The sequence below is a fragment of the Falco rusticolus genome, chromosome 5 (assembly GCF_015220075.1).
Source record: "Falco rusticolus isolate bFalRus1 chromosome 5, bFalRus1.pri, whole genome shotgun sequence".
Lineage (NCBI taxonomy): Eukaryota > Metazoa > Chordata > Aves > Falconiformes > Falconidae > Falco > Falco rusticolus.
Window position 1 is genome coordinate 40,990,834 of NC_051191.1, and position 14,370 is coordinate 41,005,203.

The window sequence follows — 14,370 nt, forward strand, 5'->3', positions numbered from 1 at the left end:
TAGCAGCAAGGGAGAACAATGCTTCTTGAAAGACCAAAGTGAAGTGATGAAGTTGGAGTCCCAGACAGACACGGCTCACTTTGAGGCCATGAGAGTTACCAGTTCACTGGTTCTGCTGAAAGCCATGACTGTCACCAGCATTCTCATCGCAAGTAAAATGGCATTCAGGTACTAGTTGGTAGGCACCTCTGACCTTCCTTGCACCACATCCACCATCATAGGCAGGGTGCCCACCACCATAGCAGCCACACTGGAACATTTCTCTGTGGAGCAGAACACCATGACTCTGCAAGAAAATGAAGGTTACATTTCAAAGGAGGTGAGCCTTCACAGAGGCATTTCTGAGACTGACCCAGGAGCAGTTGCCAGCAGATCCAGGAAATAAAAGATTATTTTTTGCAAAATCTATGCATACCAACTGTATGCTTTCACAGGAGGAGGCTGCTTTTGCAGCAATGCACCAGTGATTCCCAAACCAAGAGGCATAAAGCTAGCCAAAGTCCAAGATCAGGAAGGCACATAAGGGAAGCCTGTTATTCTGTTAAACTGACTCCTGAAAACTGGGTAAGGAAGAGCAGAAGACTCAGCAGTGACCTAGGCAGAGAGGGGACAGTTTGCAGCAGAGGAAGGCCACGCTCCTGTCCTTGGGAAAATAGCTCCACACAGAGCGCACCCTCAGTGAGCTGGTGGGTGGTGTAGTGCTGGGAGGGAGGCTGAGTCAGCAGGTGATCATCCTGCCATGCAGAGGAATCATGGCACGCTGGAGAAGCAGCTGGTTCTGGGGACATGATGTGCATGTAGCCCATGCTGCAACCACATGCACATGTGTGTCAGTGTGGATGACCAGAAGGTTTTGGGGTTAGAAGGTTGTTTAGGATTTTATTGGTGTTTATTATCATTTGCTAAGTGTCTAGCAATGTGGTTTTTCTGCTGGATTGCTGGTATCAAACTTGAATGTATAGTCCACTGATTGCTCATTAGTTAGGTGTTGTTAATTGAACAAATCATCCCTGTGGCTTGGCACCACTAAACATGTGTGCATCTCAGCACCCTCCCTCTACCGGCTCTGGCCCACTTGCTGTGCTTTTGCAATATTGCCTTCTGACATGCCATTTTTGGCAAAACCCAAAAGCCTTTTCTGGTTTCCAACCAAAATAGCCATCACCAGACAGACTGGGAGCAATGGATCCATGCCAAGATCCTGCCCCTGCAGCGCTGAAGGCCCCATGCTGGGGGATGCTGCGTGTTAGTGAGTTAGATGCTCACTAACTGCTCTAGTGATGTACATTAACACCAGCATGAGGCAGAAGTTTCACAGATGAAATGCACAGGCAAAAGAAACTCTTCTCTCTGTGCCTCATAAAGTAACCGGATAGAAGATGCAGGGTGTGGCCCTTTTTCACCTTCTTGCCCCATCAGCAGACCAGGGCAGAGGCATGGGGATGCCACCTCTCCTGGTGCCAGGCACTCAGTGTTGGGAGAGGCATCTCTCTGCTCTGCAGTCAGACCCCTGCTTGCAGAGAGCCCCAGCTTTCTTCTCCCACCCATGGAGACTGCTTAGAAATGAGATTACACTGACCAACTTTAATTTACAGCAGCAGCAGGTCTGTTAGCGGCAACTTCCCGTATGCTTTCAGCAGCAGATTCCCAGGAAGCCACAGCACAGGGTGTTGCATGTCCGCAGCTATCTCCATAGCTGCCCAGGCACATCACCAGTGCTGTGTGGCATGACACATTGAGGGAGCGCAGCCCTTCTCCCACCTGCTGCCTTTCACCATTCCCTGTGTGCACAGATTGACCTTGACTGGCAAAACACTCCAGCCTGGCTTGTCATGTTTTGACGCTCACATGCACTCTCAGTGGGCTAATGTTTCCCCTCATCTTGTCCCTAAAAACAGTATTTATCACACTGACACTGGTGGGGCCCTTTCACATCTCAGATGAGACTGTATGTCAGGACGCTATGTGCAGAATCCCATTACAAATATATTGTTGTTTTACAGGTCTCCGTATTTCTTCATTCCAGCAAAAATTAATGCACCCACCATGAACATGACAGGAACATGTTAGAAGAATATTTTTCACTTGCTTGTCTTTCAAACTTACAGCATTGCTGCTCAGTGACACTTCATACAGCTGAAGGAAAACCACAACCTGGCATAAATTCTGAAGCTGCCATCACATAAACACTGGCAGTCCTTGCATTTATTATGAAATTTAACAACTTCCTTTTTGCAAAATACCATTTGCAAAGAAACAATACAACGTCAATATTTGGGGGCATAAAAGAGCAACTCTGTAACTTCTTTACATGTTACTTGCTGTGATTTGCAGCACTGTTGAAGTCTGTTTTCCAGACTCACAATGTCTGAACCCAGACTGAGATCAGCAAACTCTGGAAGGCAGCTGAGGAAGTGAGGTATTTCCACTTCTCATTACGGTCACCCTGCAGGCATTTTCATGGCAGGAGACAAAGTATATCTGATGTTGGCAAAACTGCCTTCTGATTTCAAGATCTTAATTTCTCCCAATGGACTATATGCCAGGGTGAAATATGCCTAATCCTGTTCCTGGGGTGTTTCATGCCGTGCCTCTGTGTGTGTGTGTGTGAATCTCATGAAGCAAAGAAAATGTTTGACAGAAACAAACTAGAAAGACCAAAGCCCTAACAAAATAGACAAGCAGTGGGATACCTGACTTCTGAGAACTTAGGCGAGTGATTTCATGTCTTAGCATTTTAATTTTCCTTTCTACCTTTGCATGTTTTTAGTATTTCAAATTCTTCAAGCAGTTCCTTTCCAATCTTTATAGTATTATCTAAGGCACTTACATGCTACTGTTGTATAAATAGTAACAAGAGCAATATGATGAGTGGGTAGTTTGAGTAAAGTACATTTTTCCAGCAGACCACAGAAGATGGAGCGTGGAGCAGAAAGGTCTCTATGAAAGGTCTTGGCAGCTGCCTGGTTCACTTTTCCAAAGAAGTGGTGGATATTTTTGTCATGTAAAGTTGAAGCCATCAAAGCACCAGGAGGGACAGTTGTGCTATCTGTTTTTGTTCCTTCATATGGCTTTTGCAAGGCGCTAAAAGAGATCCAAAAGAACAAGATGCCTTTGAAGTATAGTCAGAGCAGTATTACACTGTATCTTTGTAACGCTCCTTAGAGCAACAGGGCTAAGTGTTCAGGTGCACTCACCTAAAGTGGCCATATAGCCCACACAGACCTGAGCTTGTACCTTTGGATGGCTGTGCATGAATTTCAAGAACATGTTAGCACAGGGTGGTTGCTAACTGAGGACCCATCATTGTATTCTCCTACATGATATAGGTATTGCCTGGGCTTGAAAACTGATGCACACACTAGTGACCCCCTGCCTCCCCTCCCCGCCCCCCCCACCCCCCCCCCCTTTTAGGTGCAACAACATACATTTCAATGGACGTTTCCTTAAATACTACACACTAAGCCTACCCATAGTTGATAGGTTCAACAAATAATTATATTTGTGCCTTGTAGACAGACTTGTGAAAATGGAGCAGGAGGTTACTGTCGACTTCTGCTGCATCTGCTCTAGCTGCTTTTATATAAATAACAAACTTTTCAGACCTTGGGATCAATATTCCTTTTTCTTTTTTTCTTTTTGAATGAACAATGCCTGAAGTGTCTCCAGGACCCCATAGGAAAGAGTTTGATCTCTGCCCACTTTGGGATTATTTCTAAGGAGCAGCTTTGGTGTGGAGCTGGTGGGATTTGTGCAGGTCAGAAGTGATGGAAAGGGTAGAAAGAGAGTGAAGAGATGGCACACATGAAGTGAAAATGGGTATATTGTCTGCTCACAATTTAATTTTAACCTTGCAAAGATTGGAAAATGTTCCATTTCTGTATAGTTTCATGAAGCAAATATTTTTCTTTTTCCAGTAACCATGGAAACATAGAAACAATGTTTACTGGAAATTATCTGTACTTGTGGGATCAGGTTTTTGTTATTGCTGGATGACACAGAAGTTAAGCCACGCATGCATCCTCAGCAGTGTTACCTGGCAAGGCTGCCACAGCTGACAGGGAATGAACCTTACAAAGGTCCTCAAACATCTGGAGCAGCTGGAGCCACTGCAGCTCTGAAATTTATTAACTCTATTTGCAGTTGGTTCAAGCTATGCCTGCTTTCAGGAAGTGATTTTATGAATAATTAAATACTGAAACTGTGCCCATGTCTGAGTATCTGTTTTGTAGTCCAAAAGACTTAGTAGCCACCAGCACATCAGCTTCCTTTATGTCTCCTTAAATCTCCCAGAGGAAAGGTCAGCAAGGCATGCAGTGTCCCAGGAGTAGTCACCATCGACATTTATCTCTATCTGAAGGAAGAGAGACTGCTTCAATACTTTTTTAAAAAAGCTGTTTTGGAATAAGATAGTCTCTTATTACCCAGTTCCTTCGCCTTTGTCTTTCTATCCTTTAAAACCACATAGGCCCTTCAGATAAGCTACTGCTTTAAGACACAAATGTGGATTAAATAGTATTGATTTGTTTGATCTTTTCACATTCATCCTCTCCTTCACTGTTTAAATCTCCTGTTTTTCTGCAGAGTTGTCAGTCTCCCTTTCACATTTCTTCAAGTAATCTGCCACCTTCCCAGGCAAGAAGGGGGCCAGCTTTCTCCTGATTGCCTCTGCTAGACTTGCTGGGAGGGAAGGGTTCCTTACTTGCATTACGTAAACCTTAATTAAAACAAAATAAACCCTTGACCAGCACAGCCTTCATCCACATTACACACAAGCAGTGATTTCCAATCTGTTTTTTCCTTTTGGAGACCATACATGAGGCCAGTAATGGAAAGTCAATATGAATGGAAGTCCAAGAAAAAATGTCTTTTCCCCCCTTCCCCCCGGCTTCCCCCCTCCCCCCCGAAATGAATCCAATGATTTTTTTAGTTAATAAAGATCTCAATATGGTTGTAAAGATTAATGACTCAGGCAATACATAAGTTCAGCTATTCAGTTTGTTTCCTACTTACCACTCCAAACCGATTTTCCAAAAATGTAATAATCCATTTTATTAGTGGGTGTTACTGGTTCTTCTGGATGAAATATAATAAAGTATGACCCTTCGATGAATAATTTTAAACACTCACTCAGGATAACTTATTACATGAGCTAAGGATTGTGAATTGAAGAGATAATTGACTTCTTCAATATGCAAATACAATACCAGGCAATAAACAGATACCAGTTACATCAGAATGAAATATAATTACAATTAACTACAGCATCTCAAAGAAACTGTCTTGATTTTCTTCTACGCTTGCATTTTCTGCTTTCAGGTATGCCTGTGTAGCACCTAGTGAGAGCTGGTGTGGATTCCTTCCCACAGGGCAGAGTGTACCTGAACAGAGCTATGCTCACATCTTGATAGCTTTGACTTCACACTGTGTCACTTGTCATGGTTTACACATACTTTAATCGGTCCCACTTACTACTACTAGGAATCTCTTATGGAGATTTTGACCAGCGGCAACATTTATACAGCAATACTGAGGTTTTGGAACAAGTTGCTCTGGGAAGTTGTGTAGTCTCCATCCTTGGATATTTTGGAGATCTGCAAAGATAAAGCCCTGGTCTGAGCTCAGAGCTGACCTGAATTTGTGCAAGAGCTTGGCTAGAAACCCCTTCCAACCCGAATTGTCCTATGAACCTATGAAAGCGCAGAGGAGTCAAGCAGAGAGGAAAGGAAGAACCCAAATGGAAACTGCAGAAACATTTTGAGGATGTTGAGAATCAGATTTAAATAGTGGGAAAAAGGGAGGAAAGGATCCTGTGGAAAAAAGGAACAATGAAAAAAATTATTTGGTAGCTGAGGAAATGTTCTGATCCATCTCAAACTGTCTCTCTGAAAGATGGCATAAAGGAGGGAGCAAATAAGCAGCCGTTATTGGCTTCTTAGAAATAAATGCTGCATTTCAATTTTTACTAGTATGACTCCTTTCTGCTTGTCTTTCTCATTTTCCTGACAACAAGTAGGAATTCCACCATGGTGAGCCACACCAACAGTAGTTGTCTGTCTGAAGAGAAGAAAGGAGCTTGCTCTTTCTTAAAATCCCCAGCCTTGAAGCAATGCGAGGCAGGACACATTGGGGGTCTGTGCATGAGCAAGCTGAAAGCCCATTTTCCTTAGAAACTGACGAGCCAGGATGAAGGAAGACTTGAGAAAAACATCTGTGTGGCTCATGTCTCCTTTGAATGCAGCTGAGAGCAAGGCGGGTTAGTTGCCATAGGAGAGACAGAGCCTCAGGAAAGTTACCTGTTGCTGCTTTGTCAGAATTTGCAAAGCCCCTGTACAGATGGTGCTGCATCAATAACAGCAGTTATGAGTCTTTGGTGGGTCATTTGCAGTTTAGGTCACTAACAATAAAAATTTATTTGAAATAAAAACAGAATGAAACAGACTTCGGGGTGGGGGGTGGGTGGGGGGGGTGAAGGAAGAAGAGAGGAAGAGAAGAAGGAATTCAATATGCAGAGAAGTGCTCCAGATGTCACAAAGCAGCATGAGACCCAGGTCTATAACCTGCCTGCAGGAATCAGATAAGCTGCTCTTCTGCAGACTCCAATTGCTACACATCAAAGGAAAAACATGAGATTAGAAGTATCTCTGTGACTGGTCTGCTGCTGTAACATATATTTCTGAAAGGATTTGATGCTAACTTCACCCCTCTTTGCCAAGTAGCTAATGCCTTTCCTCTCTCCAGTAAGGATTTTTCTGTGGAGAATACCAGCCTCATGGGGTTTCTCCTTCGTAAGTTTCTTCCCTACTTCCCATTCAGAAAACTACCCCTTTCCCCCAAACACTGAAAAGCTGCTGACATCTGTGCAGAGGAAGTGTTAGGAAGGAAATAAGATGGTGTTAAAACCTCATCACCCAGAAAAGCTACTTACCCCAAAGTCATCTGGAAGCTGAGAATTGTTTGTGATGTCCAAATGTAAACAGGGACTTGCTGCTTCTGTTTGACTATCTGAAGGGGATGGAAAAGATTTCTAGTGATTTGCTGTCTCTCCATGTGTCCCTTCCTGGTCCTATGAAACAGGACTTCCATTTATATTTATTTGCCTCTGAAATGGCCACATAAGCTTTTCTTCACCTCAAGGCTGCGGAACTCACAGACTAGACTTCCTCCTTACTTCCTCCGTTTGCCTGTCTTTGGTTGTCCTACTTGGAGTTTGTATATTAGGCATTGCAGTGACATGCCTCCCCACAGGACAGGTTTGAGTGCACAGGGAAAGGAACAATCCCTTTGTCATTTGCAACTTGGAATGGATGGACAGGAGACAGACCAGATGGTAGAAGAGCTGGTCTGTGTGATGTTTGCAGCGGCATCTCTGTTGATAAAAGGACTGCAACTGCTTGTTAATAAATACAGTTTGAATCTTTGCATATCACTGTCCATAAACCCAAGCACAGGGTCACTCTAACATCTGATAAATGTGTGTTTTGTCTATATTCTGCACTAGCCAGCTGCAGGTAAATCAACTTTATATTCTTATTCACAGTTTGGTCTGTCTAATTTTTATGGTTGTTATGGTCTGCTTAGAGTTTAAGCTGGTTACTTTTAAATGCAACCTAAAAAGATGAAACGCCCTGCTTGCAGGACTGCAACTACTTCAACTTTAAGGCCTGAGATAAAGTTCTCTCCCACTGAGACACTCCTAGGAGGCTGTTAAAATTAAAAGGCAGTGTATTAAAAATCTGTTACATCTTTTACTAGTGAGTCATAACCTGTTCACTTGTGGGAAAATGAGCTTGCCAGTCTAGTAAGTATCTGAATTGCTGCCTTTCCAGTCTGAGAGGTGTCTGCTCTGTTCCTAGGTGGTTGTCATGATGGAGGCTATTCGCCACAGGAAAAGCAACAATTTAACACATACTGTAATACAGTGCAGTAGCCCAGAGTATGATGATGCTAGCTGGAGAGGACAGAAATCTTTCAAAACATGACAAATTCACTTTCTGCATAAATTAGACCAAAATGTAGTTTGGGGAAGCAGATAGTGCAATTAAATGTTCTTTTTTTGGTTTATATTTTCTAGGTGATAGAAGTGGAAGCAGAGGAGATGAAGAAACCTGGAGTAACTGACTCATGGAACAATGTAGGATAAAGAGGGCAGGAGTAAATTGTCTGCTTGAGAGACTCAGCAGTTTCCCCCAACAGAATCAACTAATCCCTAGGCTCCTAACGCACACACAAATACACATCTTATACAATTGTATTTTAGACCTACATATACACTTTCATAAGCATGAATATCATATTTAAGGTACTTTCTACAAACATTCTTACCTTCCATCTGCTCCATGTCATTTCCATCCCAGCAAAGGTAATTGTTGAAGATGCTAAGGCAATTCACAGGCACCTGTGGGGTCATAAATCTTATGTGCTTATCCTAGAGATGTCTCTTCTATGTATGCTATTTTAGGCAGTATCTATCATCCATCACTGTACAGTGAGCATATCTATGGTAAAAAAAGAACTGTTGTACCAAATCTGATCTCTGACAAAGCAGACACAGGACAGCCCTGTCGTGATGGCAGCTGCTAGATGGTTTATTATAGGGGGTGGAACAGAGACTTGTGCAGTGTCTGAAAAAGATGTTACTTCCTCAGGTTTCTTCCTTTGTACGGATTTTTCAGCTTCAGGAAAAGAAAAAAATATTAAAATATTTCTGTAATAGTTAAGCTTTCAGGAAAAGGCCAACCATCCATATCAAGGTCCTGGTGATGGGTACTAGACTAGAAGTCATTTCAGAGTTTTTTGAGTTAGTGAAGCATTTCAGAACAACAGTTGAAAACAATGAATGTGCTTGGAGGAGGAATATTTCCATTTTGGGTAACCAGCCACCCAGTCTCCCATGGATCCTTCTACAGTCCATGGAAGAAGACAAGTTGTTTCAGGAGAAGACTGAGGATGACTGCATCAGTAGCTCAGCTCAGGAATGTCCATTTACTCTTCCCTAATGCAAATTGCATGGTTTCTGCACATGAATGAGATTTGTCCAAAATGTACTCCAGCCCCTATTGTGCTTTGAGTTTATAAGGATCAGACAAGAGCTAAACTGAGGTAAAACCCTGAAATGCACAAACTGTGGGCCCTGGGCCCTCAGCACCAACTGTTTCATTCCACAAACCCATACCTATTGAGTTTCGCTACTTACATGCAGAGATAAATTATTAAGTTAGGTACTGAATCACCTCTAGGCTGTTCAGCTCCCAAGCCTCTGCCAGCTTCAGAAGGAGCTTGGAGTAAGTGCAGCCATTGAATTCAGATTTCTCAAACTTAACACTGGAAGTGGGGAGTGGAAATACTCCTCTCATCTCCCATCTGTGTCTGTGTTTACAAATGAGACTCCCACACAACTGAGGAGTCCTTCCTCCTTTAATTAAATTGATGAGCTGACCATGGTTAGTGGCTACACTGAATCTTTTAAATTCTTATGAATTCATAATACAAGCAGCGTCTCTGCTTGACCACTAATTTAAATACTCAACACAAAATCTAGGATTACTTGATGCTTTTCTTTCTTTCATGCAGGCTTACAATGACCTTAAAAGCATTAACTCAATGTGAGGTCACAGAATTATTTTAGCTGAGGATCAGTTGCTTAATAACAGTTTTTTCAGAGTCATGTAATCATGCAGGCTGAAAGGCTCAAGTAATTCTTTCATTTTCTGCCTATGTATTAGTGGATTTAACCACTCCTATGCACAAAGAGGAGAAATAACAGATTTTCACTACTTGGGTTTACAGTGTTCAAAACATACAGAGAAGCACATAACTGCAAAACTAACCAGCTATTTCTGTAACTATTTAGGAAATCATATGCTGTTTGAAAGTCAAACATCGATATAGTCACCTCTTATATAGTACAAGCAAGATCTCACAGTGTTTTACTGTTAGTAATTAATAGCTTGTCTTTGACTATATCTTAACTCAGTTAAATAAATTTATGAGCTGCAGTAGGCAAAAACTAATAGATTTATTTTTAGTCATAATTTTAATGGATAAAATTTAGTCTTATTATAAAGTGAACTTTCCCCTGATGAAATATTACATGTTACATAAGCAAAATATTTGATTTTGACATTATTGTGATACTGTCTGTCTTTTTCAGTGTCAGAAGTATTTATGATTTTAAACGGGACAATGCATGGGTAAAATATTTTCAAAAAACTGCAAAACTAATGGAATATGTTCCTGCCTTATAATAAACAATTGTTGAATGATGTTTATTAAAATTGGCTCTCAAGTGACAGCTAATAAAAGCATAGTTCTATTATGCATGCTAAATTCAGCATTCCCAAAACTTAAAAGCATATAGATCAAAACAACGGAGATAAAAAAGTCACCAAGACAAAATACAGCAACACCAGTAAATGACAGGGAAATAATTCAGACTTAAAAACGACTTATTATTTAGTAACTTGTAACAACAATTTATAGAACTAAATTAGAGGCGAATCAGAGTCTTTCTGATGTCTTAGATATACAATTTCTCTAGTGCATAAAGTTTGATCATACAGCAGAGGAATTCACATTACAAAGTCCCCTTCAAAAAAAGCAAAAAACCCAGTTTCTCTATGTTTCTGCTTCCAGGTTACACTTAATCATGGATAATGAAACAAGAAAAAAAAAAGTTTACAATAAAATATAGTTATTAACCTATTTTCATTGAAACCCCTAAACATTTCTTCAGTATTTGGAGAAGTTAGACTTGTCTATATGCAGTGTGTTTCTATGTGTTTCACATATTGTCAGACTACACCTGCACTGAACTGCACCAATACTGCATTTAATGAGCTTTGTGTCCTTTACTTTAACCACTCCATTGGCTCTTTGATGTTGCATAGGCTTGGTGTGATGATGGAAAGATTGCTTTGACCATGTATTTTCACCTCTGTTTCTAAAAGGTGAAGGGCAAAACTTTTAATCAAGGAGCAGTTTATTTTTAATTAGGAAAAATATAATTAGGTATTATCACCTAATTGCTATTACTGATGGAGAAAGTCATATTTTCACAAGTAGTGACCCGTGCTGTATTATCACTCTGCTGTTTACTGCATAATGAATCTGTATTTGTGTTTGGCAGCTAGCCAGCAAAAATTAAAAGGTAATCAACATGCTTCTTTGCAGCCCGGTCATCAAAGTCACTGGCTTCACAGATGAGTAAATAACAGTGTTGTGATCTCCTAACAGAAACCCTTCTTTAGGAATAACTATATTTATCTCCTCTGTCAAGACATCAAATGATACTTGAAATAACCATATACAAAAAGCTTTGCAAAATAGATTAGAAGAACTGTGCTATACATCTGGTGTTGAGTTAAAAAACTCTTTAATGTCTCAAGGCACCACCACGGTAGAATTTTATACCTGCAAGTAATCATCTAATACACTATTATACAGTTAAGGTAATGTATTAATAAATAGCTTGTGCAATTCTGGGAAGCAATCTATAAAGGAATGTTAGATATACAGTAGGCACGTACTATAATACAAATAAAAACCAAAATCCCTAGAAAAAGCATGCTGAGCACCTTTTGGTATAGGTTGAGTTTCTTATTCTAAACACTATGTAAATCTTAACTTACAAAAGGTAAAACTGAAATCTTATAGTATCTACTTATTTAAAGTGATTTTCCTGGGTATTTGCCTCTATGTCACAGGATTACTCTTAGGGACAGAGGACTCTGGTACTGGCTGTAAAGGGCTCTCTTGTTCATTCAGTTGTGCGTTCAAGTTTTCAGAAGTTAGGAGAGAAGAATTAAAAACTATTTCACTTAAGTCTGATTTTATGGATACGAGATGCGGTTCTTGAAAACTTAATGGTTCTTCTACTAATACCTGTGTATTTTCTCGTGTCATTCCTATATCTGACGGTGACTTTCGTTTCATTCTTGTGTATGATTTGTCTAAATTCTCCATGCCTTGGTCGGTTTTCTGAAATCGCCCAAAGAACCAGATGAAGAAACCAAACAAAGCAAAAGCCAGCAAACTTGGGATAAAAGCCAGGCATTTGACATCAAGGCTAGAGCCTGTGAATCTGCTGTGCAAGAACATGTCTCCTTCAGCATAGGTCCGGTTGGTCAATGGGTTAGTGTTATTGGATCTCCACTCCCAAGATAACTTAGTTCTATTAAGGTCTTTCAAGCTTTCGGAGTCCTTCACTGTGTAGATCTTCTGTCCAGGACCAATATATTGACCATATTCATGAGGTTTGTAAAATATTTGGTTCTTCCACATATTCAGATCCAAGATTAAAACAAGGAAGATAATTCCATAGTTAAACCATTTGCCTGTTTGGAAAAAGAAAGTTCTGTCATCTGATATATCCAATTTAGAAGCAGTACAAATGCAGTCATATAAAAGCCACCCAGAGGAAAAAAAAAACAAAACCATTTTTTTTAATTAATCTTTAAAGTAAACCTGTAATAAAATTTCCACCATAGTCAGATTTATGCTGAATATCCCCTAGCATTACACAATTAGGGCTGGGCACATAATAAAATAGTTTTGTAAGACAAGCATAGCAGTATATCAATTGAATGCACATTGCAGTTTTTAGGTGACCTGTTGATTAGACCGCTAGGTGATGTGGTATAGATCAATAAACCTAAAGAAGCATTAATTCCAGGGCTTAAAAAATATTCACATGGAAATTTTCCATGAAAAGACCATATTTGATAGAACTGTTATATATGCCAGGAATGACTGAAGTGACTGAGGTTTTTGGGGTTGGGTAATTATGTAAATTTAAAGAGTATATATGTATTGTTTGATATACCAACCATGGTACACAGACATATTCAGATGGGGGAAATTGGATAAACTGTGATCTAGAGATATCACACCCTCAAGAAATATTAAGCACTGATGATAGTTTTGGGAGGCTCTTCAGCTTAGCTTTTCTATAGTTTGTGTAGTAAGAAATTCCTCCAAGGAGTGACTCATAGTCTAACATTAAGCTCCTGCAACACTGGAGGTGCAAACCTTTCTCCTTTTATTATTTAAAATTGCTCTTTCACATGCTTCCTCCAGGAATCCAAAAGACGTTAAAGATAACTTTATGCAATTGCAAAGTTGGCCCTGCTTTGAGTAGGGTGTTGGAACAGATGAACTCCAGGTGTTCCTTCTAAACTAAATTATTCTATGAATACTCAAAACAAATTATACTATTCCCATAGTCAAAGCACCTCTTACATTCTAGCTGGACATATATTAAGATTTTACCTGTGCAGTAAAATGACTGGCACCACCCAAGAACACAGCAAATCTACACGTCTACATTATGTGAAAGGACATTCATGGAGGAACGTTCCTGATGGTGATGAATGATATTTGTCTATGCTGGATTCATATCTAAGTATGTTTCAAGTGAAAAAGAAAATGACCGTCATCAGAGTATCTATCAAATTATTTATGTTATTGGCTTGTAAAGAATAAATGGATTCCTTTTTCTGAAAGTCTGTGTGTTCAAATTGTACGACCAGAATGCTCCAGGAGGTTAAGGAGGGTAACTCCCTGCATTTCAGCAATTGTGTTTAATAGTCCTCTTCAATCTAGATTATACTTCGATTCAAAATGAGGAATGTTAATTCTCATGTGTTACTGTCACTATCCAGAAATCAAACTGCACTGAAAAGACCCTGTCATACCTGTTCACATAAAACCATATTCACTTAATAATGAATAACTCCTCTAAATGTTTTCTGAGTTTTCATCGATTTTATAATTGATTTGTTAAAGAAAATAATGATCTCAGAAGTTTACTTTTTTATTTTTATAATATTTAGGTTTCTTAAATCAACACCAAGATACTGAAAATAATGCTAAAATATGAAATAAAGTAACAAACAATACAATCTATCTTGATGCTGTTTCCTGCAGGTTTTTGCCCTGTATTACACGTGTTTCTCTCCATCAGAATAACCCTAGCTTCCCCATCACGTATGACCTTTCAACAGACAGAGACAGAATATATCTTGCACAGAGTGTGTTGATGGAGTGGCTGGGACACTCGTATTCACTGACCAATTGGCTGCTGTCAAACAGAATACAATGGTTGACTTCTCCCTGCTTTTTCCTCAGCTGGACACTAACTTAGGTGACTGTCCTTTACATAACCACCATTTCTTAGCACACAATGATAACGCCACTATTTTTCAGGTTCCCACCCTCTGAAAAATGTTTTTGAAACTGGCTGTACATTCAAAAGTTATTTGATGCTGAATGTTGGGCAAAGAGTGAGACTAAGCCACACAGAGAACTTGATCACATCGTTCTCATTTTCTTAGGAAAACAGGCTAAACACAAATTACAATGAAATAAATA

The 14,370-nt window shown here is 40.0% G+C and overlaps 1 protein-coding gene across 1 annotated transcript in view; it reads right to left on the reverse strand.

Moving 5' to 3' along the window:
- Positions 1-10,224: 10,224 nt before the first annotated feature.
- The window catches only part of TMEM117 (transmembrane protein 117), a 220,397-nt gene continuing 216,251 nt past the window's right edge, over positions 10,225-14,370 (reverse strand). Inside the window, exon 8 of the mRNA XM_037390367.1 lies at positions 10,225-12,335. Coding sequence (XP_037246264.1) covers positions 11,695-12,335 — 641 coding nt within the window. The 3' untranslated portion in view covers positions 10,225-11,694. The remainder of the gene's footprint in view (positions 12,336-14,370) is intronic.